Raw genomic sequence first — 26,632 nt, forward strand, 5'->3', positions numbered from 1 at the left:
AAGTAAAACCACAAACAATAATCATAAAAAACCCCAAAACAACAAAAATATCCCCACCAACACATCAGCTACAGTCTGAAAGCATCTCTCCCATTGCCATTCTGCAGGCATCTTTTACAGGTCAAAGTCTGAGGATGTTTCTGAGGCAGAGTCTCCTCAGGGTTAAGGTGATAAACACTGAGATTGCTTACATGGCCTGTCAGGTATGGAAATAACACAATCACCATTTCTAAATGTGAAATCTTCCTTGCCATATCTTAACTGCTAGAGGTAAACAGATTTTAGGGGTCCTGAGTGACACATCCACTAGTCACCAGAAATGGTCACTCCTAGCTGACATATTTTACCACTGACTTGGATTCCAGGTTAAGGTTTTAGTTGTTTAGCATAATTAATCTCAAATCCTCAAGAAAATATTGACAGCAATACCTGCTTAGTGCTCTGGCTTTGAGATAAATACTGATACTCATATTCAAACATTGAAAAAATCTCAATATTAATGAAAAACTGGGGGACAACTTTTTCCATTATTTCTTTGTAACACCTTTGAAGAACACACAGGAATACTTGTCCTCATGCATAAGAGTGGGACATAAAAAAGCAGCCATGCTATCAAACTGTAGTTTCTTCTGCTTTTATTAAACCCAAGATCATGCTTGTTTTTGCAGAGAAAAGGGGCAACTCAGCAATGAGTGCTTCACTTACATCACTTACTAACCACAGTGAGTACTCATTATGAATCTAAAATTCAGGTCTAGTGACACCGTGGCAGAGTCACACACACAAAAAAAAAGAGATTCACAGTTTCTTCAGACAAGCTGGTCTTTAGCCAGCTAGGTATCAGTACTCTTACAAAGGATCCAATGATTTTTGTATTTAAACCATACCTGAAAGACTTATAGCAATAGTTATGGGACATCCACAGGTTAGAACATACAAAGCAGGTAAGAAACACAACCACCCATCCTCTTAAGTGTTATTTTCATCATCAGACCTTGCTTCGTTCCCCTATGAAAAGTGTTCTTGCTTTCCAGACTGTTAAAACTTAAAAATTGAGAGTACAAGTAAGAAAACCACAACAAAACCTGACTCTCCAGAGCCTAACTTACCATTCTCATTGTGTCTGTCCTGAACCAAATGCTGATAGACTGAATCTGGGACTTCAGACTGGCGATAGTACCATTTGACATTCATAAGGAGGTGGTCCCGTTTACTCTGAAAAAGAAGGTCTAAAGGCATTACTAAAAAAGAAATCAGACCCCATCTGACATCATTTTCTAAAGTATCAAGTTTGTTTTCACACTGAAGGAAACCTGAGGGAAGACAACATTTCTAGGACAATGAAACAAGGGCAATGTGCTAAGGATTGACTTTCATATGAGACAAAGGCAACATACATCTCCTGCATCTCTACCTATCTGACCAGCAAATACTAATGTATTCACTCAGAAAAAACAAAAGGAAGGAAAAGGAAGGGATCAGAAAAGAACTGGAATTTTTGGCCTCACGCAACATGATCTTACTCTGTAAACATGGAAGAACAGAATATCAACAGCATTATGATTTAATGTTACCATTCTTAACAGTTGTAAAAAACAGATTGATTGATTTTTCTTTTCCCAAGGACAGCTGGATTCAGACATAATCATACATGTTCTTTATTACAATCCTTTACAGAAAATAATAGGATGCTGCACTTCAGCCCTATTAATTATAGGTTCTGACAGCTCACATACCTCACAAAGCCAACAGCAAAATTTACACAAAACTATCTTCCTCATGTGCTCCTTTGTCACTGGGGAATCCATCTACCACTTTGTTCCTTCTTAAATGGAAACTGAAGCATAAATACCACTTAAAAGAATTTTTAGATCAAGTCATTACAGACACTGCTTCAGTTGAACTTTGAAGCCCTTGGTAGTCAATTTTTTTTACTGCTCCAAAACACTTGAAGAAACAGAGGAAGGCCTAAAGGGAAATGAACATTCCTTTGGAATGAAGCAGCTGCAAGCACCGTTCCTTTTTCTGGGCTCCAGCTCTCCAGACCTTTCTCAGACTGCTCTTCAAACACTGACATTTAAAAGCTAAATCACAGCTTACTGGACCAGAAAGTTCTTATCATCTCTCCTGTTCACCTCAGCCTGCTTGTTCCAGCAATTTCCACCCTTTCTGCTTAATAAACAACCTCAAAATCTTTCCATTAAATGCACTTCTCACAGCCTTTGATCAAAACCCCATGTAATACCGCCAAAAAACTGCTAGTGGCAGCATTGTGCCAGAAAAAAAGTTTAAATACTCCAGCACAAGTGCTCAATGTCCTGAACGCCTCAAAAAAACCATTCAAGAACACGCTAAGCGTATTTTGCTGTACAAGAGAAATCTGAACCTACTTTTTGTTTCGGATCACAGTCAAAGACAAGAAGCTTAAAAAACAAACAAAACAAAACAAAAACCCCAACAACTATAAAAAACCTAAACAAAAGACCAAAAGTCTGAGAAGCAACACTGAGTTTTGCTCCCAGCTTTGCAGGAAGACCTCCAGAAGGGTACAAATTCTGTGGGAAATGGTGTGTCCTTCATGTATGTGGACATTGAGATTACACTGCAACAAAAAGGGAGGGCTCAAAACTGCCAAATGCTTTCATTGCTTTGGCACCCCAGAGCTGGGAGTTGGCAGGTCACAGCTTTATTCTGAATTAGGCCAAGGCTGTAAAGGAGACAGTGATGCAACCACTCAACTTCCCTGTCTCAGTTTCTTAATAGATCACTGAACAGCACAAGGCTTTAGCAGAACAGTGATGAAGCTACAGTCACCATTTACAAAGCATTCTTTTGCTCTTTGACAGAAGAAATCCGTGGTTGCAAGTGAGATTTTTCATCCTGCTGCCATGAAGAGTGACCACAACCCCCTCCTCCCCAAAGACCCTCCTGGATTTTGCTTTCAGTCAATGGAAAGGGAAGATTTGCTCACTGTGTCTCCTGTAAGCTTCACCATCAACATCCAGGTTGCCCAAAATGTATTTTAAAAAATGGGGTAGCAGAGGATTACCTAAGAGCTTACTAGGAATATTCACATATTAACACAAGGAAGGCAGGCAAAGGTTCTACTGCATTTTGCAGTATTCTATCATCTCATCATTAAAAAAATCACAACCTTAAAGAAGCCATTAATATCTACAGTCTGAAGCTTTTTGCTAGTTCAAGCATTCGAATTTGATGGGAAGGGGCTCATTTCCCAACTGGAAACTTTCTTCTCAAAGTCACAGAAGGGCTTAGTTCTTCCCTGCCCCTCACTCCAGAGGTTTGTGGTGACTGCCCAGTGAGAACATCAACATCTCCCCTGCAACCAGATTCACAATCAGGAGGAAGACAGGGAATGTGACTGAATTGCAGAATGCTTGAATCTAAAAGCTTTTCAGGGAAATGATGAATTGTCCTGGAAATTACCCTGCAACCTGCAAAAACGATGGGACTGACTCAGGTAAAGTTTTGAGGCATGGCCAGAGGGGAAGATGACACAGAGAAAGAAATGATAGGGGTTTTCATAAACAGAAAAGAATGGCTTTTCTTTCATTACACCTCAGAAACAAAACTAATCTATCTTTAAAAGCTATGCAGAAAAAGAAAAGAAAAAAGATGAAGGTAGATTTAGAACCAGAACTAATAATAAAACCAGTATACAAAATGGTGAAAATAGGCACAGATTTGAAGCCCTGGCATACACCAACTTTCTATGCTTTTAACATCTAAAAACTAAATCTTATGAAACAGGCATTTCAGAATTATTCACACATGACACGGAAAGATGAGCATAGCCAATATACATATCTTTAAAAATTGTCAGACTCATTCTATATCTTTCAAAACAGAAAGCAGCCCCTGCTCCACAGTGCTGGTTGTTCATCATTAGAATCTCAGAACACACATGGCTCGACTCAGTGTCTCCACGCCAGGAATGCAGTGACAAAAACATCATTCACAAAGATGTAGATGTATAAGTAACTTTTTACAGAGGAGTCTCTGGACAGTGATGCAACTAAAAATATGGTGACATAGCAAGAAGTTGCTATTGCTGCTCTGCTGAGAGCAGTAGGGTTTGGGTTCTGGGTTGTTCAGCTCAACTTTGGCTTTTTAGGGTTCTTTGAGAGCACTGTGATCTAATCTCCTTTCTCGTTTTACCAAGATACCTGGTTTTTACCCAAATCATTTCAAAACTTCATCTTGAGAAGCATTTTCTGTACCTACTCTCCAACATGAACAATTCTGAGGATTTTAACCTGAACTTTCAATCTCCTGAAAAATCTAAAACGTCTGTCAGAACCTTGTTTTACACATTTACATCCCTCATTGCAAAGAAATTCCTAGACATGCTATTTTGTCAGCCAATTTTCTAGATGTCTGTCATTTACAGTGCAGACTACACTCAGAGGTGTCAAGGCACCAACTTCTGTGGTAGACTATTTATTTTAGAACCGTGTACACACAAAAAGCAGTTCATAAAGTGTTACTTTTTTTTTTTTTATCACCCTTACATAGGAAAAGCCATGGATAGTCACATGCCAAATTCAGACTTGGAGAAATAATGCAATGGTAAATGCTTTACAGTGTCTGTCAGCTCAAAAAGATGCCTTTTGCTACAAAACTCCATTTTCCCCTTAAAATAAATTATTGACTATTATGGCTGTTCTCAAGAATTCCTGACTTGAGGGTAATTATTGTTGCTGCTGGTTTGTTTATTGTCCCTTTGAAAAAACATGAATCAGGTTTGGACTTCAGCAAGAATCAGATAAAATCTGTAAACGGATTAAAGCATCCCAGTTCACAAGCATGTGGTCAACTTCTGTTTAAAAACAAGCCTCTCCCTTAAGAGGGGAAACAATTCTCTTGCAGGTTTTGTTTCAAAGTCTCAAAGTACTGATTTCCACAGCATACAGCTATACCAAGGTGCCAGGTTTCTTTTAGAACACGCTTAAAAACAGAATTACTGCACATTACAATTTTTATCTTGAAGAGCTTCCACATTCTCCTCCCAGGGTTATGTCTAACCAAATTGTGCAAATGATCACAGATGTCCTGCAGACTCTCTCAGAGGGATTTAAGCAGTATCCTTCATTACTTGCCCTATTTAGATAGCATGTTAAATCACAACTAGCTTTGGAAACAATATACCAAATGCTGGAGATGACAGATGGGCATGCTAGAGTCAGTGAATAGCAGTTAGTTCAAAGAAACAAACAGCAAAATAGAAACAAGGGAAAGAACATATTTCCTTTCAAACATGTTTCCAACAATGAAATTTTTCTATTAAAAAAAAGTCATTAACTCTAAGCTATCAAATTCCTTGTTCTATTTTAGCAACACATTAAATGTTTTATCAGTCACTGCACTGTTCAAAATAAACATTTCTGCATTGCTGCAGAGAAGCTCTGGCCACACAAAGCCAGTTTTCCAGTGGACGTTACATATATATATATATATATATTTATTTTTTTAAACACTACAAATTAACCCACTCCTTTGGGGTGCTGTGTTTATCTCCAAAATATGATTACTTCATTTCACACGGTCATTTCTCATTATGCTCCATGACACAGTATTATCCTGATTCCAATACAAGCAGAGATTTGACTTGTTCCACATGCTGTGCCCCCCTCCCTCCCCTGCTGAATTGCTACCCATATTTCTACTCCTACCGTAGAAATATTTTTGCACTTACTCAATTTTGATATTCACTAATATTTAAAGGAGGGGAAAAAAAAATAAGCTGCTCACACCAGATCCACTAGGGGTAAAAAAAAACAAACAAAAAAATCCCTAAAGGGGACACAAAATAAAACTCTTTAGAAATCAGGAGCTAAACAGATACAGCAAGGATTTTTTTTTTCCTTGCTCTGCAACAGCATGTGTAATTTCAAGTTCTCAGGGTATCTTTCTGTAGACTGTTTTTTAATTAAATAAGAAATCTGATCAGCTGTTTGTAAGCCAGGAAAACCTACCCTGGAAATAGAGAGGTTATTACTGCAAATGAACGCTATTTTTGCAGCTTGATTATTTAATTGAGATGCATGTGTATTAACGCACAATTATGTCTTGCAAACACAGCAGCACTGTCAAACGTGAGAGCTATCAGGATTCAGCAAGAAATCAAAATGTACATTAAGAGCACTAAACCTGGCAACGTGCAATTTCAGTGCCCCTCCAACACAACAACCCAAGGCAGCGGCCCTTTTGGTTCCTGTCCTCTTAACCTGAACCAACACAAAGCCTGCAACCTTTAAACCTGTTAGTGTTATCTAATGACTATTCCATCTACAAGAGCTTTTCTAATAGAAACATGCCTTGATGGCTTATCTGGCTGCACAAGGCAGGCCACAAAGAAGCAGCAGCTTGATTGAGCACAGTAATGGAAGGCAGGAAATGAGAAGGTTTGGTTAAGCCGCGGATAATCGATCAGTGTATTCAGTGAAGTGTGAGCTGAGCTGGGAATAAGCTGCCTGGGGTATCAACTATTGCTGTTTCCAGGGTGAAGCCCCATTTCTGTGATCTATGTAGGAGAAAGCATAATTTATTGACAAAACAATACGGGATTTTCTCGCCTCGCCTTGCTCTTGACATTTTGTGGTTGTTTACAGAACGAATTTCTCTTGTGCCCCTTTTATTCACAAGTTAAACAAATGGAACTCCTTTTGGAATGCAGGGAAGCACCTCAACGTGCTGGAAATTAATTCAGTCTCATGTCCAAATAACTCAGAAATGTAAAACGAGCACGGCACTCACCTTCCCCTGAATTTCAAACTTTCCCACTCAGACACCTATCACATGAAGACTCGGCCCTCTTCAGGGATCTCCCTGTCCTGGAGAAACCCAGTCCTGCTGCTCAGAGCCACCCTGCTTTGTTTCGTCCTACATCTCTATAGCAAAGTTCTAGCAAAACTGTTTGCAAACAAACATTATAGACTGCAGACAGGTTATTTGCAGGCAGAGTTGCTTCCTATATATGGAGAGGGGAAAGCATACGAGTTCCATAAATATACCTGCTAACCTCATCCTACGTGCCTACTGCTATACACACATGCAAGCATTAAACAATCTGTTTGCCTACACTTGGAACATTTGCAAACTATGGTCAAAATTAGTCTGAGATCATGACTTGTTTTCTGCAAGGTTGTGTTTCCTGCTGTGCAAGGCGATGGCCACAAAGCCAAAACCTCTGAATCCAGCTATCAAGGCTCAAGCCTTTTTAAACACACCAAGAGATATGCTGCTTCTCTGCAGGTTAATTCATAGTAGCTGCCATATGTTGTCTCCTAGTGTGGGTGGTTTGGCACTGTAGCTGCTAGACTGTCTTAAAAAAAAAAAAAAAAAAAAATACAGACTTAAGCTCACCAGAACTTTACTATCAAAACTTGCTACACTGCCATTTGATGAACAGGAGATGTTCTGGTGGGATAGTTATTAAAGTCACACGCAAGAACTTTACAGGATATCTGACAGACAAAGAATATGCTTACTGAGTAGGGATAGATCCATCAGAAACTGCCAAGAAATAGCACTAAAAAACTGCATGGACATCAGTGACTTCACTGGTCAAGCCTGCCTGGCAAGGCTACAGCTTAGCACTGAATTTCCTTGTGCTTCAACTACATGCACTTAGACAAAGCTCAATTGGAGCTATCCAAAAGATGTAATAATTCCCAGCTAGAATCACATTTGGTGGCCAAACTCTTTCAGACACCTACATTCCCTTCTTCTATTTTCTCACTGTTTTCAAAACAATGTCCTCTAATTATCTGCTTCCAAATGAACTGCCTTGGGGTGCATGGCAGTAATTCCCCTTGACATGGAAACGTTGACATTGATTATGCAGAATGCCAACAACAGGAAAGCAATCTGTGTATTAGGCACCACATGAAAGAAAAAGGAAACACAAGGAACAAATAAAAATACCATTAGGCAAACAGTCATTCTTTTCCAGGACCTCAGCCCCTATGGAACAATAGCTTTAATAAGACACTTGCCACAAGCCAAATAAAAATTAAGCCCATCTTTTTTCAATCTTGGAAAAAAAAAAAGACCTAAAAATCAACTGTGAAATACCAGTTGAAACTGAGTCACCACTGGTGTTCTATTATCTTGTTGACAATGTTTCTTAAAGGTATAGGGCCAGTAACAGTTAACATGAAGTCTCCTGCTTTCCACTAAGAAGAAAACAAGTATTTTTTAATTAACTCTACTGTATAAATTACTGGCTTAAATTAGGTAAGTTACTTACAGAATACCATACCTTTATGTGTGCTAAAGAGCACAGGTAATTATACAAAAACAAGTGCAAACTAGAGCTAATCAAAATGAATACATGGCTACTCTAAAATGAAGCTCCGAGGGCACTGCCCAACTGTCAGAGCAGAACAGTTCTCAACATCCTCAACTTCTAACCACCCTTTTGTACCCAGGTTCCATGCACTCTTTAAATATTAAAAAAAAGCCTCCCTCTTTTCTCACTCCTCTGGAATTCCACCCCTACTCACACCCCAGAAAACATGATCAAATCAGCAGCTGACACATCATCTTCTCTGCTTTTCAGAAGATGAGAAGAGGTCAATTAGGACCAAATAAAAAATCACTCTATGAAGTTTTTGACCAAGATACTTGTGTTTTCTACCCAAATTCTTGAGGCAATTTCTTTCTTAACCAAAACACTCAGTTAATGCCATCTTCCCTACTTTCAGCTTGTGGTGACACAGGAACAGAGGATCAGAAACAGCACACTCCCAACTCATGGTATATCAAGTATTAGATATTAAACACATTGAATCATAGGCTTTCAACTTTTGAGCCATCCAGAAAGCTGATCTCAACACAGCCTCATTCAGGCTTTCAAGGAGAAAACCAACATTACTCATTTCAGGTAATGACCACGAAAGACTCCTGTGTTTAAAACAAATATTATTATTTGTTTCAACAACTTTTCAGCTTTACTAGAAACAAAGCTGCTTCCTGTGCCAAGATGTAGCAAGTCCCCTGCTTTCCTATCAGTAAAACCCACTTAAAAACAATACTCTAAAATTTCAGTGCCATTCTATATGGCAAAAGATCATCTCATCTTGTAAAAAAAAAATATAAAAAAGCAGTTATGCTTAAAAACCAGCTGATTTAAAATAAAACTATCATAAGATCTTCCATGAAGGTTATGGGTCATTGCTTACTACCTCTTTTAATCCCTTTGTGGTATCTTTCTGCTCCGTTTCCCTTTGATGTTCTTTGAATCCCATCTGTGGTTCATGGTGTCAAGTTATGCTGAGCAAAAGCATAAAGTAACCAGAGGATTCCAGCCTGCAAGTCCCCACCAGTGAGGCTCTTTAATTGCAGCTGAAAGGGCTGTGTGTCCACCCACCTCCCCTCCAAAAAAAAAAAAAACAAAAAAACAAAAAACCAAAGCTTTTCCCCAACTGACTGCTCCCTTCTTGGGGAAAATAGGAAAATAAGCAGCAGATCCCCATCAGGTATCTGATGAAACCCAAGGTGAACTTGGTGTTGTCCCCAAAGGAGGAGGGCAGGGGACAGATGGACAGATGCCCACCCCAGGTCTGGGCAGGTTGAGTCCATCCAGGATGGATTCCTGGTTTTAGGAAGCCACCTCTCCCCCTCCAAGCCCCACACTGTGCTTGTGCTGAGGATTCTTCAGGAGGCACAAAGTCACTGTAGCAGTTCTGGATGTGTGTACACAATACTCACAGCTCCAGGGAGCAAAAATCACAGCCCCAGCAATGGAGATCCCACACCCTGGGTGTTATTTCTCTGAATTCAGAAATGGGCTGCAATTAAAAAAAAAATCACAGAGAAAGCCACGAGCACTATTTTTGATCACAGGATCTCTTGCTCACGTTTGCTGCTTCTAGAACTCCACTTTGATTACAGCTTCTGCCTTCCCCACAGCAGCAAATTTGGCAGCAAGCTGCTGACACAGTATTGATAGCAGCACAGCCTTCCTTCACACCCTCCTGATTAGCATTTCTATTGCTGCACTGCCTACCATACACATTGTACATCAAATACACCCTGTGTCAAGCATAATAAGCAAACAGTTACCTAACAACTAATGGTATTACAAACACATTTAACTAATCATTGAATATATGCTCTGGTAATTCCATTAAGGTTTTTTAAGAATTATCCCAAAGAAACACAACACCGAAATTAAGATACCATTCAGACTGTGCCTGACATTTGCCATTAAATGTCATTTGTTGTAGATAGCTCAAATCTAATTGCTGAGCACCACCAGCTCCAGTATTTATCACTTCTATTAAAACAAGCAGCACACAGCAATGGGGCTATTTGAAGCCATCATATATGGTTTAAACAGATTTCTCACCTTTTAAATATCAAGAGGCCACATTTTCTTAAACATCTCACTAAGGGGTTTACCTTTTAACAAAGACATACCAAGAGCTAAAAGATAAAACAATCAGGAGAGGTTTGCTCTGCAAACCCAGCTCTGAGTTGCTGTTAAAATATCGCCTGATAGTCAGGGGAATTTTATGACAGGGAAAATTAAAGCACCTCTGCAAACTGGCCTGCTTTGCTAGCAAGCTAGGGCTTAGAATTATAGAAAAGGGAAAAAAAATGAAGACTGATCAGCCAGATGCTGTGACTTGGCTATTTCACCCAACAAGCAAATGCTGTTCCTATGAGGAAACAAAGTGCACTTGGAAAAATATCCCTGGGAAGTAAAGGTTTCCTTGTGCAGCTTCTCAAGAGGATGTAAGCATTTGCTGATGGAACAAAGAGTTACTTAAATGCTTACATCTTCTATGAAACTACACCTAACATGCTGTGTTACAGAAAAGCTAACATTTTAAACCAGAAAAACAAAACCATTTTCTACACATGTGCTTCACATATTAGTACCTGCAGACAATGGCAAATAAACAGGGTCACTACAAAGCCTTAATAAGAATAATGTTGTCAGTAATTAGTGTGAAACAAACCAGGGCAGCTAATATAGAAATAAAGATCCACCAGTCTTAAAAAAATGTCTATTTGTGGAAGATATGATTGTACCTTCCCATACAGGGAATTTCTAACAATGCCAATTGCTGCTGCCTGCTGTGATATCAATGGCTAGAATTAGCAGTGCTAGATCTTTTATCTTTATTTTGTATATATATGAAAATCAGTACTACCTAAGTATATCCAAAACTAGGCCCACAGCTTGCAATCTAATCTAAACCTGTAGACTGGAAAGATGGCCCCCATCCAGCTGGAAATGGTCAGCTATTGAAAATGCTAAAATCAGAAATAACTACACTGGAGTATAAAATGCATGCATTTACCTGCTTCAGAAGAAAAAGAAAAAAAAAAAGCCTATTGTCAGGTGCTGCAAGTCATTTGTGAACATCCAAACACGATGAAGCACAAGAAACAAAGAGTTCTGAAACAGATACCTGGTTTTTAACCACACCGTGGATGTACCAGGGACACCATCTGCACTGCACTCATTTGACTCAAGATTAAAGTGAATACAGACAGAGAAGCTAACATCCAGTTCTAAGGCTCATCATCTGTCTTGGGCAATATAATCCTCACAGAACTGCAGCTTTAACAAATGAAGCTACTGATAGCTTCCATTTTAAAAAGTCAAGGTGCTAATTCAGTCAGATGCAGAAGTAGACTGCTTTGAGACCAGCAAGTAGTTCCATAAAACATTCAGTCCTCCTGTAGAAATAAAAATTAATCTACTTTATTCCTAGAGGCACTGCATGGAACCCATCTTTGCCAGATTCAAACACTCTTGACTCAGAAAACATCATATATTGACACTGAAAGTTTACACCTTTGCCACTGTTCTGGGCACAAGGATTCACACGATGTCATCACAGCCAATTTTTTACAGATGTATTGAAAACAGCAGGACACCTGATTAAGAATTCTGTGTGCAACCATCACCTGTAATTGCAGAAACTGGCAGATTACTTAAAAAAGCCAACTTCTCAAAGCAAACTAAAGACACCCTTAACCAAGTGCTGCTGCAACCTATTACAGAGATTTGTGTAGAACCTTATTTGACCGGTTTAGACATAGGTCATTATTTAGATCAGTTTCCTTTTGCCAAATACAATCTTCTCTATATGACTTTAAAATTGTTTTTAATATCCCATTGAGCATAGTTCTGCAAACTGCTTACCAAGAATCTCACTTGGAAAAGAAAGAAGTGTTAGAGATTACACAGTAAACCTAGGGGCTCTCCATCTCTTTAATGCAAATGTCAGGGGGAGAAGCCCACCTGAACCTCTATTCTTGCACATATTTGGGAGGCTTGTGCAGCTGTCTGCAATCCTGGCCATTCCATCTCTCTGACTTGTGCTGGTTCAAGTGACATCAACAAATGCATTTTCCAACGTTTATCTAATGCAAACTATGGCACTGTCCTACAACAGAGTACAGTAATAAATGAATATTTCATATAGTGCAATATTAAGCCGGATGTAAATCTTTATTACAGATTCAGTGGATTTCAGATGTAGGCATGCTTCAGATACTCACCTAGCTGTTTATTTTCCTGGCCCAGTCTCTTTGCTGACAAATTGCATCCCTGGTTTAATCACCTCTCATCATTCAGCATCAAAAGGCAAGGATTAAACACCAACTAAAGGCACTGTATTAGCTCTCTGCCACCAAGGGCAGTCACTACATGGGGAACTGAGCACATTTAAAGGACGTGCCCTTCCTACCCAGAGCTGAAGATGATGCAGTACCCAGGATGACACCAAGTGGCAGGTTATCCCAGAAGACTACAGAGACCATCACACGAGCTGCAGTTTCTGGATGAAAGCTTTATGATGATGTTTTACCACAGTTTGGAGAATTTTGCACTTCAGAATATGAAGCTTTTAGCTTAAAGGCCCAAACTACTTCAAAACTCAAACAGCTTATATTGAATGAATGTTCTGTGGGCTCAGAAAAGCACTCAGGAACAGCCTCTGAAATGGATAGGCAATTTTCAGATATTTCCTTACAAATCTGCCTCAGCTATTGCAGGGAAGCACTCAATCACAGCCCATATTGGTGATGATAATCTTCTTTGATCACAAGCACAGCACAGGGAGCAAGAATTCCTAGGTTTACGAACAATTTTGTAATACAAATATGCAAAACATATCAGAACCAGAAAACCACCAAAGAGCTCCCTTTTTTGAAATCATTTCTCCATCTTTCCAGCAACAGAAAAAATGAAAAGCATCCAAGGGAATACCATTCTGCAGATTTCTTGCCATACATTGCGTGCATTGTGTGATATTATATATCATGCACTTTCTGCTTCACTAGGTCCTAAGGTTTAGGCATATCAAAGCACTCAATTGCCTTTTTTTTTTTTCTTTTAACATGAAGAATATGAAAGCACATACTGAAGCTGGTCCTTGTTAGCAGGCCTATTTTCATCTCTTGAAACTCAAAGAGAGCAATTCCCTTGAAAACTGTCACAGCATTTTTGCAATCCATAAAGAGGAAGTTCAACAGCCTTAGGTCACTAATCATAGCTACATTAGATACAGAGCATAAATTATGTCTTTCTATTTCACAGCAGTGAATCATGTATATTCTTTTATCTTAATTACTTGATTCTTTCCACAAATCGAATATTGCAGGGATGTTTGCAGCCAGGAGGGTGTAAACAGCTGCAACTCCTTTCTCTAAAGTAATATTCCTCGCAATAATGTTCCTTCTTTTTTCCTTCCTGCAAGGTTCTGTGCAAACCTCATCTCAACCATTCCCTCCCATTTTCTTTTTCTTTCTATACAATTAACATACAGATACAACATTTATTGCTGTTTCCACTGCAATTACTCCCAAACCACTGCTAAAGCTGTCAAGTGGCCTTAACTCTAATCAAGAATCTTCTCCATTCATGAAAGCACTGTTGTGTAGCCCAAGCTGCAAGTATTTTGGGCAGTGGCTACTCTTGCATTTCTTCGTCACTTAACACAGTCCATGAAGTCATTACATGGAGTCACACAGACTTCCTAGGATGTTCATTCACTGGAAAGCTTCAGCTTTCCCAGTGTAATTAGGATATGGAGCAGAAAAGAGCAAGTGCAAGGACCTGGGTGGTGTTAGGCTGTTTGAAAAAAACCCTTCTGAATCAGACACCCCCAGAAATTCTTCCACCTGCAAGTCACAGCAGAGGGGATGAATCTTTTCCCCCCACTGTCATCAGTATGAAACAGGGCCAGCAACAGCACCTTTAAAATTCAGTGTTGTAAGAACTAAATTGATTTTTCGACCTGTCAAAATCCTCAGACTGCCTGGGACTAGTAATGAATCCACTTCAGGGAAATCTCAACCCTAAAAGAAAACATTCAGCTTTGCACAAATACTTAGCTGTGAAATCTGGACATGCAAGACCCAAAAGTTCAACAACGCTGGAGCTATGTCTGATACAAGAAGAAAGGAATTTGTAAGTAGAATAACCTTCTTTATGGCTTGTCAAACTGGATTTACCATGCCTTAGACTGGAGACTGATGCATTGCTCATGGGCTGATTCCAACACTTGTCCCATCAAAGATCCTGTGTGCATCCTAAGATGGAGACACCACCTTTACCCAGGGTTCTACAGTAAAACTACAACTCCTGTATTCTGTGTAAAAGCTCCCAAGAACTTTCAAAGAGCTCCATGACATTAGGTTCAATTATTGTGCTGCTTTCACCTCTCTCCACTCTTCTGTTTACTGACCTAAAAGAGGAAAAAAAATTCAGCCAGAGCCAGGAACATCCACTTATCCAGACAATTACAAAGTGGATTAAGGCAGTCACAGAAAACATCCTGATAACCAGGAGAGATGGAACAGGACAACAAGATGGAACAAGAATTGCTTTAGAGAACGGTACAGCCTGTATATATTTTCAAAAGTTTAAGATTTGCTTAGCACAAGTTTGTTTTAATATTTTTGCATTGCTTTTAACCTTAAAAGGTGCCAAGAAGCAAAACACTGGAAGGTCTAAGATTTAAAAAAAAAAACACACCAAAACCAGAAGTTCTGCGAAGAAAGCAGAGCAGGATACTTATGCACTACTAATTTAATTAAAGAGTTATTTTCTTTTTAAATTCGCTCTAATGGCTCAAAACAAACTCAGCCTGATTTAAAATCAATCACTTTAATCAAAATTACAAGTTCAAATTCTCCATGGATTAGTGTTCAGTGACTAGAGCATCAAAACCACACATCCATCACATCCCTACTTTTCACTTGGTTTAAGTCCCAAGCAGGGAAAAGAAGCAGTTACCTCATTTCCACCATGCACACCAATCTCTGGCTTCTGCTCTAACACCCACCCCCTGCCTGTCTTCTGTACAGAAGAAAAAGAGAATTTGCAAAAGATTTGATGCTTAGACAGACATGAGGTGGAGCTGACTTGAAGCATTTTCCCAAGTGGCTCATCCAGCCCTTGCTGCATCCAGAGGGAGATACATCACCCTTCCTGCAATAGAACACATCCCAGGTCTCCAAAGAGCATCCATGCTATTCCCCCTTCCCTTGGACAACTGCTGGTGAGATGTTAATTATGTCCTAAACCTCTACCCTGAGAATTTTATTGCCACAAAAACCCCAACATTACCACTGCCTTGAAGTGCAATAGAAAGCCCATCAGTAAGGTTGCCCTTTCCCTGCAAAAGGCAAGCAAGCAAATGGGGAGGGATGAGACACATACTAAAATTGAGTGACCACAGTGACATTTCACATCTGTAAGGAAAACCATTTTCAAAGCTGGAAAACAAATTTCTATAATGAATTATCTTCACTGGCTTATGAAGCATAACAATGTATCTTTGGAGACTTAGCACAGACACAAGAAATCTGACAGTGCTCAAGTACCCCCAAATGACCAGAGAGAAAATTTCAACTTCAATAATCCTAAAGGTCAGAAGCATTATTAAACATGACAGATGCCCTCACTATTCAACACTAGAGGACATGGCTAAATTTATTCTAACTCCATTTTCTCTTGCTACATGTAAAGCAGCTAATGTACCATTAAATATTTTTTTTCCCCTAAAAGCTAGAAATAACAATCTCTTTTCTCCACATTCAAGTTGACACTTACTGATTTATTTAGCAGTCAATTATCTCAGCACCAGGTGCAGGAAACAGCTAAGTTTACTTTGGGTAAGTAGGAGGAAACAAGAAAGTAGAAAAGTTTAAAAAAGCCAAAGTTGCTGGAAGGAAAAAAAACCTTAAAAATACAGCCAAGTCAAATATGAAAAGGGATGTTAATAAATCCTATGGTTCCTGTATCTACACTCAAGCTATTGCTATTAAAGGTGTCCTCATGTACAACTGACACACTTCCCTCTTGATAACAAAGAATGGGAATCTCTCTTTTACTCCACAGCCATGAGTGGTACATTCCTGGTTTTCCTCATTTTCTACATATCTGGTTTTGTCCTTGGCTCACAGTCAGACTGCAGGCTTGGTAATGGAATTTGCATCAACTGCTTCCTGCTTTCCCTTCTAAAAAATTAGGAGAAACAACACAACAGCAATTTTGCAAAAGGAACATGGGATGTCGCATCCTGTCCTATTTTTGTCCCCCCTGCAATTTTTAGAATTCCCTTTTCAATTTCTGACAGAAGCTGCCTCTCAAAATAAAATAGCTTCACAATGAATGGGAGCAATTTTCTGATTTAAAAGGAGCTGACAAACATCAGCAGCTCCTGTTCAGGCACTGCCCACCACGTTCTGTCCTTCGGACTCTGTGTCCAATGGTGCACACAGCTGAGCATCTCGGCACCGCCAGCACCGCTCCCCGTCCCAACAGCTCTGCTGTCCCAGGGCAGGGCTCTTTGGAGGGGGTAAATTCTCAACAGCCTCCCAGACAAGCTTTCATTTTTCACCTGACAAGAGGCCAGCAGTGAAAATTCCAATTCCTGGCTTTCTGAATGCCCAGTGGTGCAAAACCAACGGGGTCAACGCATGAAAACAAAACCAAGCAGAAAAAACCAAACAAACAAAAAACCAAAACAAGTGTTTTAGCCTGTGGTTTGGTTTCTTCTGCAGCCCTTAAGGTTGGTCTGGATTCCAACTGTAAAGATTTAGGCCATATGGAGGGTAATGCAGGAAAAGCTAGAGTTCAGCCTGAGAATACATGAAGTCTTAATTTATAGCCATTTAATCCTTCTCCTTAACAACGTTACCATTTGTTTTAACCCCAATCATCAATATCTTCACTCTTTCCAAAATACAATGATATAATTGTGACAAAACATTGTAGCTCTGTATGAATCAATTCAGTTGCACTGGTGCATTATCAAAGCTTCTCAAAGAAGGAAAACCAAAAAAAACCACAAAAATGCTAAATATTCTTTACTTGACAAAACGATGCCAGTGATGAAGTTAGAGAACTCCTCCAGAATCCACCAGGTCTGCAGACAATGCCTTTCCACAGTCCTGTGCACTCAGGGAATGCCAGATATGCTGCTTTAGCTACTCCAGAATGGATGGTTTCTGCTCCTGCCATCAGAAGATATACAACAACAAAAAAAGGAATGTTGCTTTGTTTTCCCACCCAATTCAGTGAAACTCCACTTCCCTTAAATCCACAGAGCAGCCTCATTCCTCTTTCTTCAGTTCTGAACTCTCATCTGCAATATTTTGCTAATTTAACACACCAAAAGCAGACAAATCAACTCAGTCTGTTGCTACAAAAAGAAATTCTTTTGTACATGTATGCGACAAGACCAAACCCTCCTGTGGACCACAGCTCAGCATCTCTGAAAATTCAAAAGTGTCACCTGGGGAAAAGTAAACAAGCAAACAAACAAAAAAAATCTACAAAGCAGCATTGTAAAAAGGAAGAGAATTATCAAAAAGGATTCATATGCATCTGCAATGATTTTAATACAAAATGCCCAGCAAATCTCCCTGCACTGCTGACAAATCACCAGCTGAGGTAAATCCCAGATAATGAAACATTGTAAGAAAGGCTCTATTTAATAATTTAGCCCCTGTCAAGGAGTTTGTATTGATTCTTGTTTTCAGCACAGAGAGAGAATGTTATCTTCAGCCTTACGGCTCAATGACAGCATCAGTGAATTTAATCACTGTGCAGCTCCTGCCATGCAATCCTTAAACTGTCACCTCTGATTCCTCATCACTCCTTGCCACCACTTTGTTCAAACGCCCTGTCCCCACATTTTCACACTCAGCTCCCACCCCACACGTGCCCCACTGTAATCACAGAGGCATTTCAATCTGCTTCACATTAGACACAAAAGCACATCTCATTTGCAGACTAAATTTTTTATTTTAAATAATTCAGCACTCCTTCAAATGTCTCCTTTGTCTCTCTCTTATTAGCAAGTCTGCTCCCTACCTTAGGAGCAAACTAAACCTTGCTGAAGGGAACATTGAGCAATCAGGGGACAGCAGTCCTAGCAAAGGTTTTGAGTAGAAAGAAAACCTTTCAGTCTTTTGTTGGCTGTAAAAAGGGAGATGAATCTGGAGAAGCAAGAATCTATATTAATCAGCATTTTTTTCCACGCAAAAAAGAAAGGTCATGCTGCTTCATAACTGGCCAGGAAAAAATCAGCCATCAATTAATTCAGCTGCAGTTCAAGAACAGAACATCAATTCATATACAAACAGAATGAGGCTTTTAAATACATAAATGCTTCTGGCTACAAAAACCTGACCCAGACATTTGCATTCAAAAACACTACCTCCTGTAAAAGTGCAGAGAATAACAGATGTAATTTTAACACATTGGTAAAATGCAAGGCCATATGCAGGAAGACTGCAAAGGAGAGGCAGCATACACTGCTTCATTTAGAAAAACATGTTTCTTTTCATTTTTCCTTTTTATTCCAGGTGAGATGCAATACTTTCCATTTTATAATCCTTCGGATCACAGTAAAATGATCCCACAGGCCCATACAGACAAGGTCATCATACACAGATTTTCTATTACAGGGCACTAGTGGCATTTCACAACTGTCTTTTTATGCACTTCTGCCTTTCCATCCAGACTATAAATTGTTACAAGGCCCTGGGGCAATCCAGCTGTACACTCCATTCAGATCAGGCTTCAAGGAGAGAGAAAGCACCACAGTCAAGATGCTTCAATCAAGTAAACATCCAGGCACAAAGGGCAACTGCATCACAATTCATAATGTTTTCTTTTGTACAGCAAATTCACCATTTTTCTGTTTTAAAGTTTCCTCTCTCATGTTCAGATTCAAAGGGAAACCTATTGGCATTTTAAAAGCAACATCAAATTAAGTCAAAATATGAGAAATCAGGAGCATGCTGCTGAAACCCGTTTGCAGGTTGGGTTCTAAATCTGGAGAAAAAAAAACAAAGGAAAAAAAAAAAAAGGAAAACCTTAAAAAGGGAATTTGAATTAATTTATCAAACACTGGAAATTCATACCAAGACAGGTCTAACTGATAGGATTAGAGGGCAGCTTTGCAAGATGTGGTGTATTTGTATAAATTTACTTCTATTATGGTCAGAGATACCCTGGTATTACCAGCAGCAATTGCCCTCAATGCTTGGGAATCAAATCTTCTGCTCTCCTCAGCTTGCCCTAATACAAGAACTAAAACAAATCATGAAGGGAATGACCAAGGTCTGGAGCACCACAGCAACACAACACACGACAGCAAAACAGAGACAGATTATAAAGACATGGACAGTAAGCTTCATCACTAGGATGTTTTATGGCCATGGGTGAAGTGCAGTTGTTGGTCAGGAAAGCAGAAGAGCTGTTCCTCTAGCATAATTTTTAGTAGAACTGATTCATCTTAATGTCAAGGGAAATTCATGATGGAAGAATAAGATAAAGAAACAAAAAGCACCATTCCAGCTGCCCTAATTGCTGGAGCTGCAGAGGCCATGCCAAAGGAAACAATAACTGCTTTCTCCAAGTCAAAAGATCTGGACACTAAAACACAAAGCTGCACTGAAATTGTTTGTCACATCTGCTTGTGGAGTAGTTTGGCTTCATCAAGATTTAAGGCCTTACTGGGAAAAGGAAGTTAAGCTTCAGTTTTCTCTAAGATGACAAAATTGTTCTCAAAGCCTCAGCCCCAGAATGACCCTCAGTACCTTTCACTCTGCAAGGCAGCACCCATGTCCATCAGACATCATTTACTTTGGCATTTTAAACTTCTCTTTTCTTTCTTAAAAAAGCAAGCTTGCATTTCTTGTTCTTATCAGTAAAAATCCCACCAACTCCTATACCTGAACTGCACCTAGAACAACAGAAGTAGAGGGCAAGACTCACATTCAGCCAAAACCTCTTAGCTTATGACAACCAACATGATAATGTACTTGATTAGCAGGAGACATTTCAAAGCTGCTGAATTTAACTTCCCCGCTTCACTTGACAGATTTAGCTGAAGGCAAAACAAGACTGTTTTCCTGTTGGTATCTCACACTAGAAAAGAAAGCAAGTGTCCTTTCCACTGTACAGCTTTCCTTACCCAAAACAGTAAAATCAACAATGACAAACACTGAAAATTCATTTTTCTGGTATAATCAGCATCAAGGGGTTTGTTTTGTAATTTTTACAGGTTCCTACCTATGCATTATGATAGTGAGAAAAAAATTAACTGCAATTAACTACCTCAAGGCAGACAAAGGTAAACATAAAGCAATGATACTATTTCCATGTGACAAATTGCCAGCAACCCTGAAGTCCTATCCTCTATCAGTTGAAAATCTGAGATACCACTGAAAAAAAAAATGTAAAGTATGAAAACATACTGCAATACACTTCCCTCATAGCTTTGCAAACAGCTTTAATGTGTTGTAGGAGACCAATGCTGACACCAGAAGCTTCAGCTTTTGTTGTTAATACCCTGAGCAATTAATGTAACTCAGCAGGAAGGGATTGCCCAGAATGGCAACGATGCCATTGTCATTCCACTCAGACACAAAAGCACCTGCTAGTGGGCAAGAGCAGTACAACTGTGGCTTAACCCACTGCTAGAACCTGTTAACTACAAACCCAAATTGAAAATAAATAAATGAATGAATGAATAAATAAACAGGAGGGAAGGGAAAGAGAGAAGATGTGCTCAGGAGTGCCAAGCACTACCATGGACACCAAACCTGAAGGATGTCTACTCATTCTCCCTGAGTGTGGTCTCAACAAAATCAACTTCTAAGGAGTAAAATGCAAGACTTGAATAAAACTTGGAAGACAGATATTCTGAGAGGAACAGACAGTAGGTGATTTATGCCTGCAGGCTATAAAAGGAGGATGGCTTATGACATGTGCAAAACTTCCATAAACCAACAACAGTGAGATGATCAGCAGTAACAGTCACCTTTGCCAAATACCCAGCTCACTCTACCCAAAGCCCTGCAAAGCCCAAAGCAAGCCCAGGCATCCCATGTGTCAGGGACAGGAGGTTCCTGCCCTGTGCTGAGCAAGAACCATGTGGCTCCTGTCCTGCTACAGCACCCTGGGAAGGGGCAGGGTTTGAGTCAAGTGCTAAAGCACTCCTGAATGTTCTTTTGTGTTTTTCCAAACCAGTACAGACTTCTCATGGTGCTCTTTGCATCTCCAGCTGTCACACAGTGTCACACAGCTATGCTACGGAGAGCCAGAGGTGAAGGCAAAGCCAAATTGAACTTTCCAGGAAAAACTTCACTTACCAAGCCACAACTTCCCAAAAACCACACAACCCAAAGTGACTTTCTGTGGATCACCAAACTGTATAATGATGCAGACCACACCAGCCTGGACTCTTCAGCCCTGTAGCTAAGTCTAAACCAAAAGCCAGATCCCTGTCTGAGCAGCACACCAGAAACTATGGTTCAGAAGCTAAAGATTTACTCAGAAGGAGTAAGGAGCTACAGAAAGATAGAGACTAAGGAATATTGCCATCTCACTGGAGAGCAGGACAGGGAAAGGGAGGAGATGTGAAAATTTTCCTTACCAGTTTGAAGTCTTGAATGCTGCAGATGAAATACGGGGTATTCGGCCGGCGACTTTCAATATATACGCAATCTTAAAAAAACAAGATTTTACAATAATGGAGATTAACTTCTGTACCTCCAAGAAACAACATGAAAACAGGATAAATCAAAACAGCTTAACTAGAAGTTAGATGCTTTATGATTTTAACAAGGGAATTAACTGGATCAAAATTAACTTTTAATTGAATAGACATTTTGCTGGAAAAACAAGAGGAAGTCATATAAGACCCTTCAGAATTTACTTAATAAAAATGACCAGGTCACAACCTATGAACCAGATCAAAATAAGAGACAGGAAACTAATCTTTGTCTTTAGTTTGCTAATAAGAACCTAGCACTGACTTATTTTCTCTTCTAATTGTGAAGAAAACCAATCACAGATGAAATGCAGCAAACTAAGTCAGATTTACCTCTTAGGTAGACTGGGCTTTCTCAAATTACATTTGGCATAATACAAACAGAGTAATTATTTTTTGTTTGCTTTGGCCAACTCGTCTCAACAAAGTTGCTACAAAAGAAGATCTGTTGTATTAAAAACAGCCTTGCCAATAACCACAACAAAAGCCGTGCCTCCGAACAGAATTACAGCAAGGATGGGACCTGATTAATAATAATGACCTTAGAAATTAGAAAATTCACACACAGCTTGCTAGAAGGCAGAGATGCTACCCCCAAAGGAAAACAAATATTTAAAGTACAGTCATTGTGTTCTTTTATATTCAGATAGTAACTGCTATTCAAAAGACACAGAGAACATCAGCAACTTTATGAATGATTTCTCCACGGATCTATTTCTATTGCTAGAGAAAAATTTGGAAGTTTTGTAAGACATGTTTTAGTACACAACTAACACCCTGCTTCATCTCTTGTAAAAACTCCAAGTTCTTCAAGGCAATCATTTACCAGCTCTTGTTCCTAAGGAAGCATTGCCATTGTTTACAGAAAGAAAACATTTTCCCCATGAAAGGGGAAGAAAAACCCCTTCATTAATCATTTGAAATGCAAGGCCAGGTTCCTCTGGAATTACCTCACCTCTGAGAGTTAAAGATTATTTAAAAGAAAGAAACAGCAGCCAATTAGCAGGAATTCCTTAGGACTATCAAAAGTGAAGCAAGAGGCAGAGTAGTTACATCAATCAAGCTGAAAAAAAACTCTGGCATTTCAAATCTGTACCACTTCAGTGATAATATGCCAGAATTACATGGTTCTGCATCTGATTTTAAATGTGGCAGCAGCACTTATGCTGCTCTAACAAGAGACAGAGGCACAGCGTCCACCTTCATTCAGTTCAGGTAACTGATGCTCTACCAGCAACAAAGCAACTCTGCTGGCAATCCCAGCTTCAGGTGCACTGAGAACCTTCTCCCCAAATTCTGCACTCCTTGCTGCAGCCATGCAGGTCAGGGAGTGCTGCTTTTGGCTGCACCATGGTTGATCCAGTATAACCACCAGGTTATACTAGTATTCTACTACAACACTATCTTCATTTTAGAGGCAAGAAAGCATAGCCTGAAGAAGTCAGATGATGGGCCAGGATTTCAGAGAGTTTAATTAATCTATTTAGCCATATCAAAATATTCCTGCCTCGTTTTGTTACCCCAGACTTACTTGGCTCATCTTTCCATTTACTCAGCCCTCTACTCACTCAAACCACCTGCTCAGTATCCCAGGTGAATCTCCACATTCCACTCCTTCCTAGGAAGATTTTCAGGATTCACTGGGATACAGGTATAAGAGAGGTACAAGACTTCAGCTACAGGAAGCAACCAGAACTTCCAAGTTGGATTTTTAAATACCTGTTTTGCAAGCCTTACTTTCAGAGCACTACCAGACAACAGAGAATAAACAGCTAAGCCTCCCTCTGAAATGGTTGACACAAAAGAGAATCTCACATCTACTATGGATAAAGCAAACATGTTGACTCACTAGGATATAGCATTTAAGTAAGGCACTGCTGGCTGCCTGCCAAGATTTAAAACAAAGATGACATCCAGTTAAGATGTCTCCAAAGCAGTGGAGGCCACACAGATAAGAAAACAAGTTTATCCAGGCACAAAGCAATGTCATGAATGCTAGGAACTGGAAAAATGCCAAAAGGAGAACATTTACAGATGTATCCAACATCAGTCACTCAAAACTCACCATAAAAAGCAATTACTTTCCTTTACCAGGAACTCAGAAGACCAATCCATTATTCTGAAGAACAGCTTCAACGTGGACCCGAGCAATAAAGAAAAAATAGGTATCTTTTTGTTGTTGTTGTTGTGATGCAACAAACCTGAGTGGGTAAGATTTACACCCATAAAAAAATACAGAATTGCCCCTCTTCATCCTTAGCACACTGCAATGTGCTGTTGCACCCTTTCTTTCCACTGATCACATACTTCTGGATCCCTTTTATCTCTGTGAGGCTGCAGAAAAATTCTGCCTTGGGTTTGACAACCTGGGTCAATTCTCCTCAGTACTGCTCAGGCTGTGTCCAAGCACCTATAGCCTCAACTAGAAAAGCTGCACCATTTGTCATAAAGAAACTGCTAAAAAACCCTTAAAAATAAGAATGCCTCTCACACAGACAAGTTTCCTGGCTTCTGAATTCTTTCCCTGATCAGCAGGTTTATATAAACAGAATGACATGTACTCTCTTCATGCTAAATGAAGTCTGAAGCCTGAGGCTGTTTGTCAGCCTCAAACACAATGAACCCACTCACCCTTCAGACACCTCAAAGAAATTCTGGTCAGTTCTCCATCTATTATTCTAGAAAGGAATTCACAACCCTGGCATGTTTCAGACATCTATTTGCTCCTGCAATATTAATATTCATTTCTACTAACCTTAACATTCAATTCTTTAATTCTTTCCACTCAAAAAACCCAACATAAAAAAAAAAAAAAAAAGAAACTGACTGTAAATTTTCTATTTTAACTATGTCAGCACTAGAATGGGCTTCGTGCCACATCCTCTGAACTTGCTCTGTGGTGATGCAATTCCTAACCCCCTGGTTTTCAAATAAATACTGTCCAATACTCAAAATGTTACTCATTTCACTACTGGGAATTACACACTGAAAATAGAGCAAGGAGAAATTGTTGCTCTGAACATCCTTTCACACTTAACAAAGAATAAGTTGATTTCTTTTCCTGAAGGACAGTCACCCTCACATCATCCTGCTTTGACAAGTAAGAAAGAGCAAGAAAACAAGTAACCACACAGGAAACTGGGGTGCTATAAATTCACACTCTGGCTTTCTCCACAGCAAGATAACACCCATGTGTCAACTTCCATGGGCTACCTCAGACACATGAACCCTCTGATCTGTTACACCACAGAGCTTACTGGTGACAAACCAGCAAACTCACCAATGGAATAAATAAAATATAAATAAAAGGGCTTTCCATAACCTTTACCACTAGGGTGGTAAAATAGAGCATAGAAAGCTGAAGTTCCCTGCACAGCTGAGTGGAATCCACTGCCAGCCTCAAGCCAGAGCCTTTGCTTACTTTCCTATTTCGTGTAAAACGTCCCACTGGAGATGAAGTATTTCTATGACACATGGTACAGAGTCATTATGCCTTTGGGCCTGTGATATGCACCAGATGTGCCCTACTTCTGAAGGGTTACATTAATATTCCCACAGTGAAAGCTGCTTTTAAAACTAAAGCTTCAATACATGGACTTAAAGACCTTTTGGTAAAAACACCCCTACCACCTCACTTTTCCAAACACGAGAACCTTTATCAGCTAAAAACCTGTGATTTATGGAGAAACCATCTTCCTTATTAGAAGACATAACTTCACTTTTATGTTTCACCTAATGTGTCAACACTTGCATCCCCCAAGCAGCAAAGCTGGAGGCTCTCTGCACAGCACCACACTGCCACAGGAATGCTATTCCTTGAAAGCTGGTGTCAAGGATTTGTCTGCAACTCCCTGCTCTCATTCCAACAGTCCCCAGCTCAGACCTCACAGTGCAGCTGTGAGCAGCCACAGTTCCAACACACACACTGTTCAGTTTTGACATCCCAGCATCTAACTGGATTACAGATGCTTTCCCTCATTTGCAAAAAACACACACACCAACATTTGGGGTTTGGTTGGGTTTTTTTGTTTGGTTTTTTTGTTGTTGTTTTGTGGGGGCTGCTTTTTTGTGGGGGTTTTTTGGTGTTTTGTTTTTGTTTGGGTTGTTTTTTTAAAAAAAAAAACACCACACCAACCACTTCTTAACTATTTAAGTACAATTTGGGGAAGCTCAGACTCCTGGTGTGAATAGCCCATCCACATACTCTTCCCTTGTTCCAACCATACAGACAAATCACCAGGCTGCTGTAATCAGCAACAACACATGCTCTGTATTCAACCAGTCACTCAGTGTGCTAAAAACCCTGCCTCAGGTATACTTCTCCCTGCAGCAGACATGTTCACTCCTGTTTCACATCCACCTCTTCTAACTTAAAGCAGAGAGACAGCCCTTCTCCCAAGACTCTCATTAAGTGTACAGATTAGGTTGCACCCCAGTAGAAATCCACATGATGAAGATGAATCTTGTTTTCTTAGCCATATGATAAGAAATTGTAAAAGAAACAGCCCACAGAAGCCCTGTGAAATAGATCTGTTTCATCAGAACCATCCTGGACTTAAATAAAAAAA

General features: G+C 39.7%; 1 protein-coding gene across 3 annotated transcripts in view; it reads right to left on the reverse strand.

Annotated features, from left to right (window-relative positions):
- The window catches only part of RERE (arginine-glutamic acid dipeptide repeats), a 201,214-nt gene that overhangs the window by 99,473 nt on the left and 75,109 nt on the right, over positions 1–26,632 (reverse strand). For all 3 annotated transcript variants that reach the window (XM_030463519.1, XM_030463521.1, XM_030463520.1), the window contains exons 3-4: positions 21,948–22,018; positions 1,110–1,215 (exon numbers count right to left, since the gene is read on the reverse strand). In XM_030463519.1, coding sequence (XP_030319379.1) covers positions 1,110–1,215; positions 21,948–22,018 — 177 coding nt within the window. The remainder of the gene's footprint in view (positions 1–1,109; positions 1,216–21,947; positions 22,019–26,632) is intronic.

Source organism: Calypte anna, chromosome 21, assembly GCF_003957555.1.
Source record: "Calypte anna isolate BGI_N300 chromosome 21, bCalAnn1_v1.p, whole genome shotgun sequence".
Lineage (NCBI taxonomy): Eukaryota > Metazoa > Chordata > Aves > Apodiformes > Trochilidae > Calypte > Calypte anna.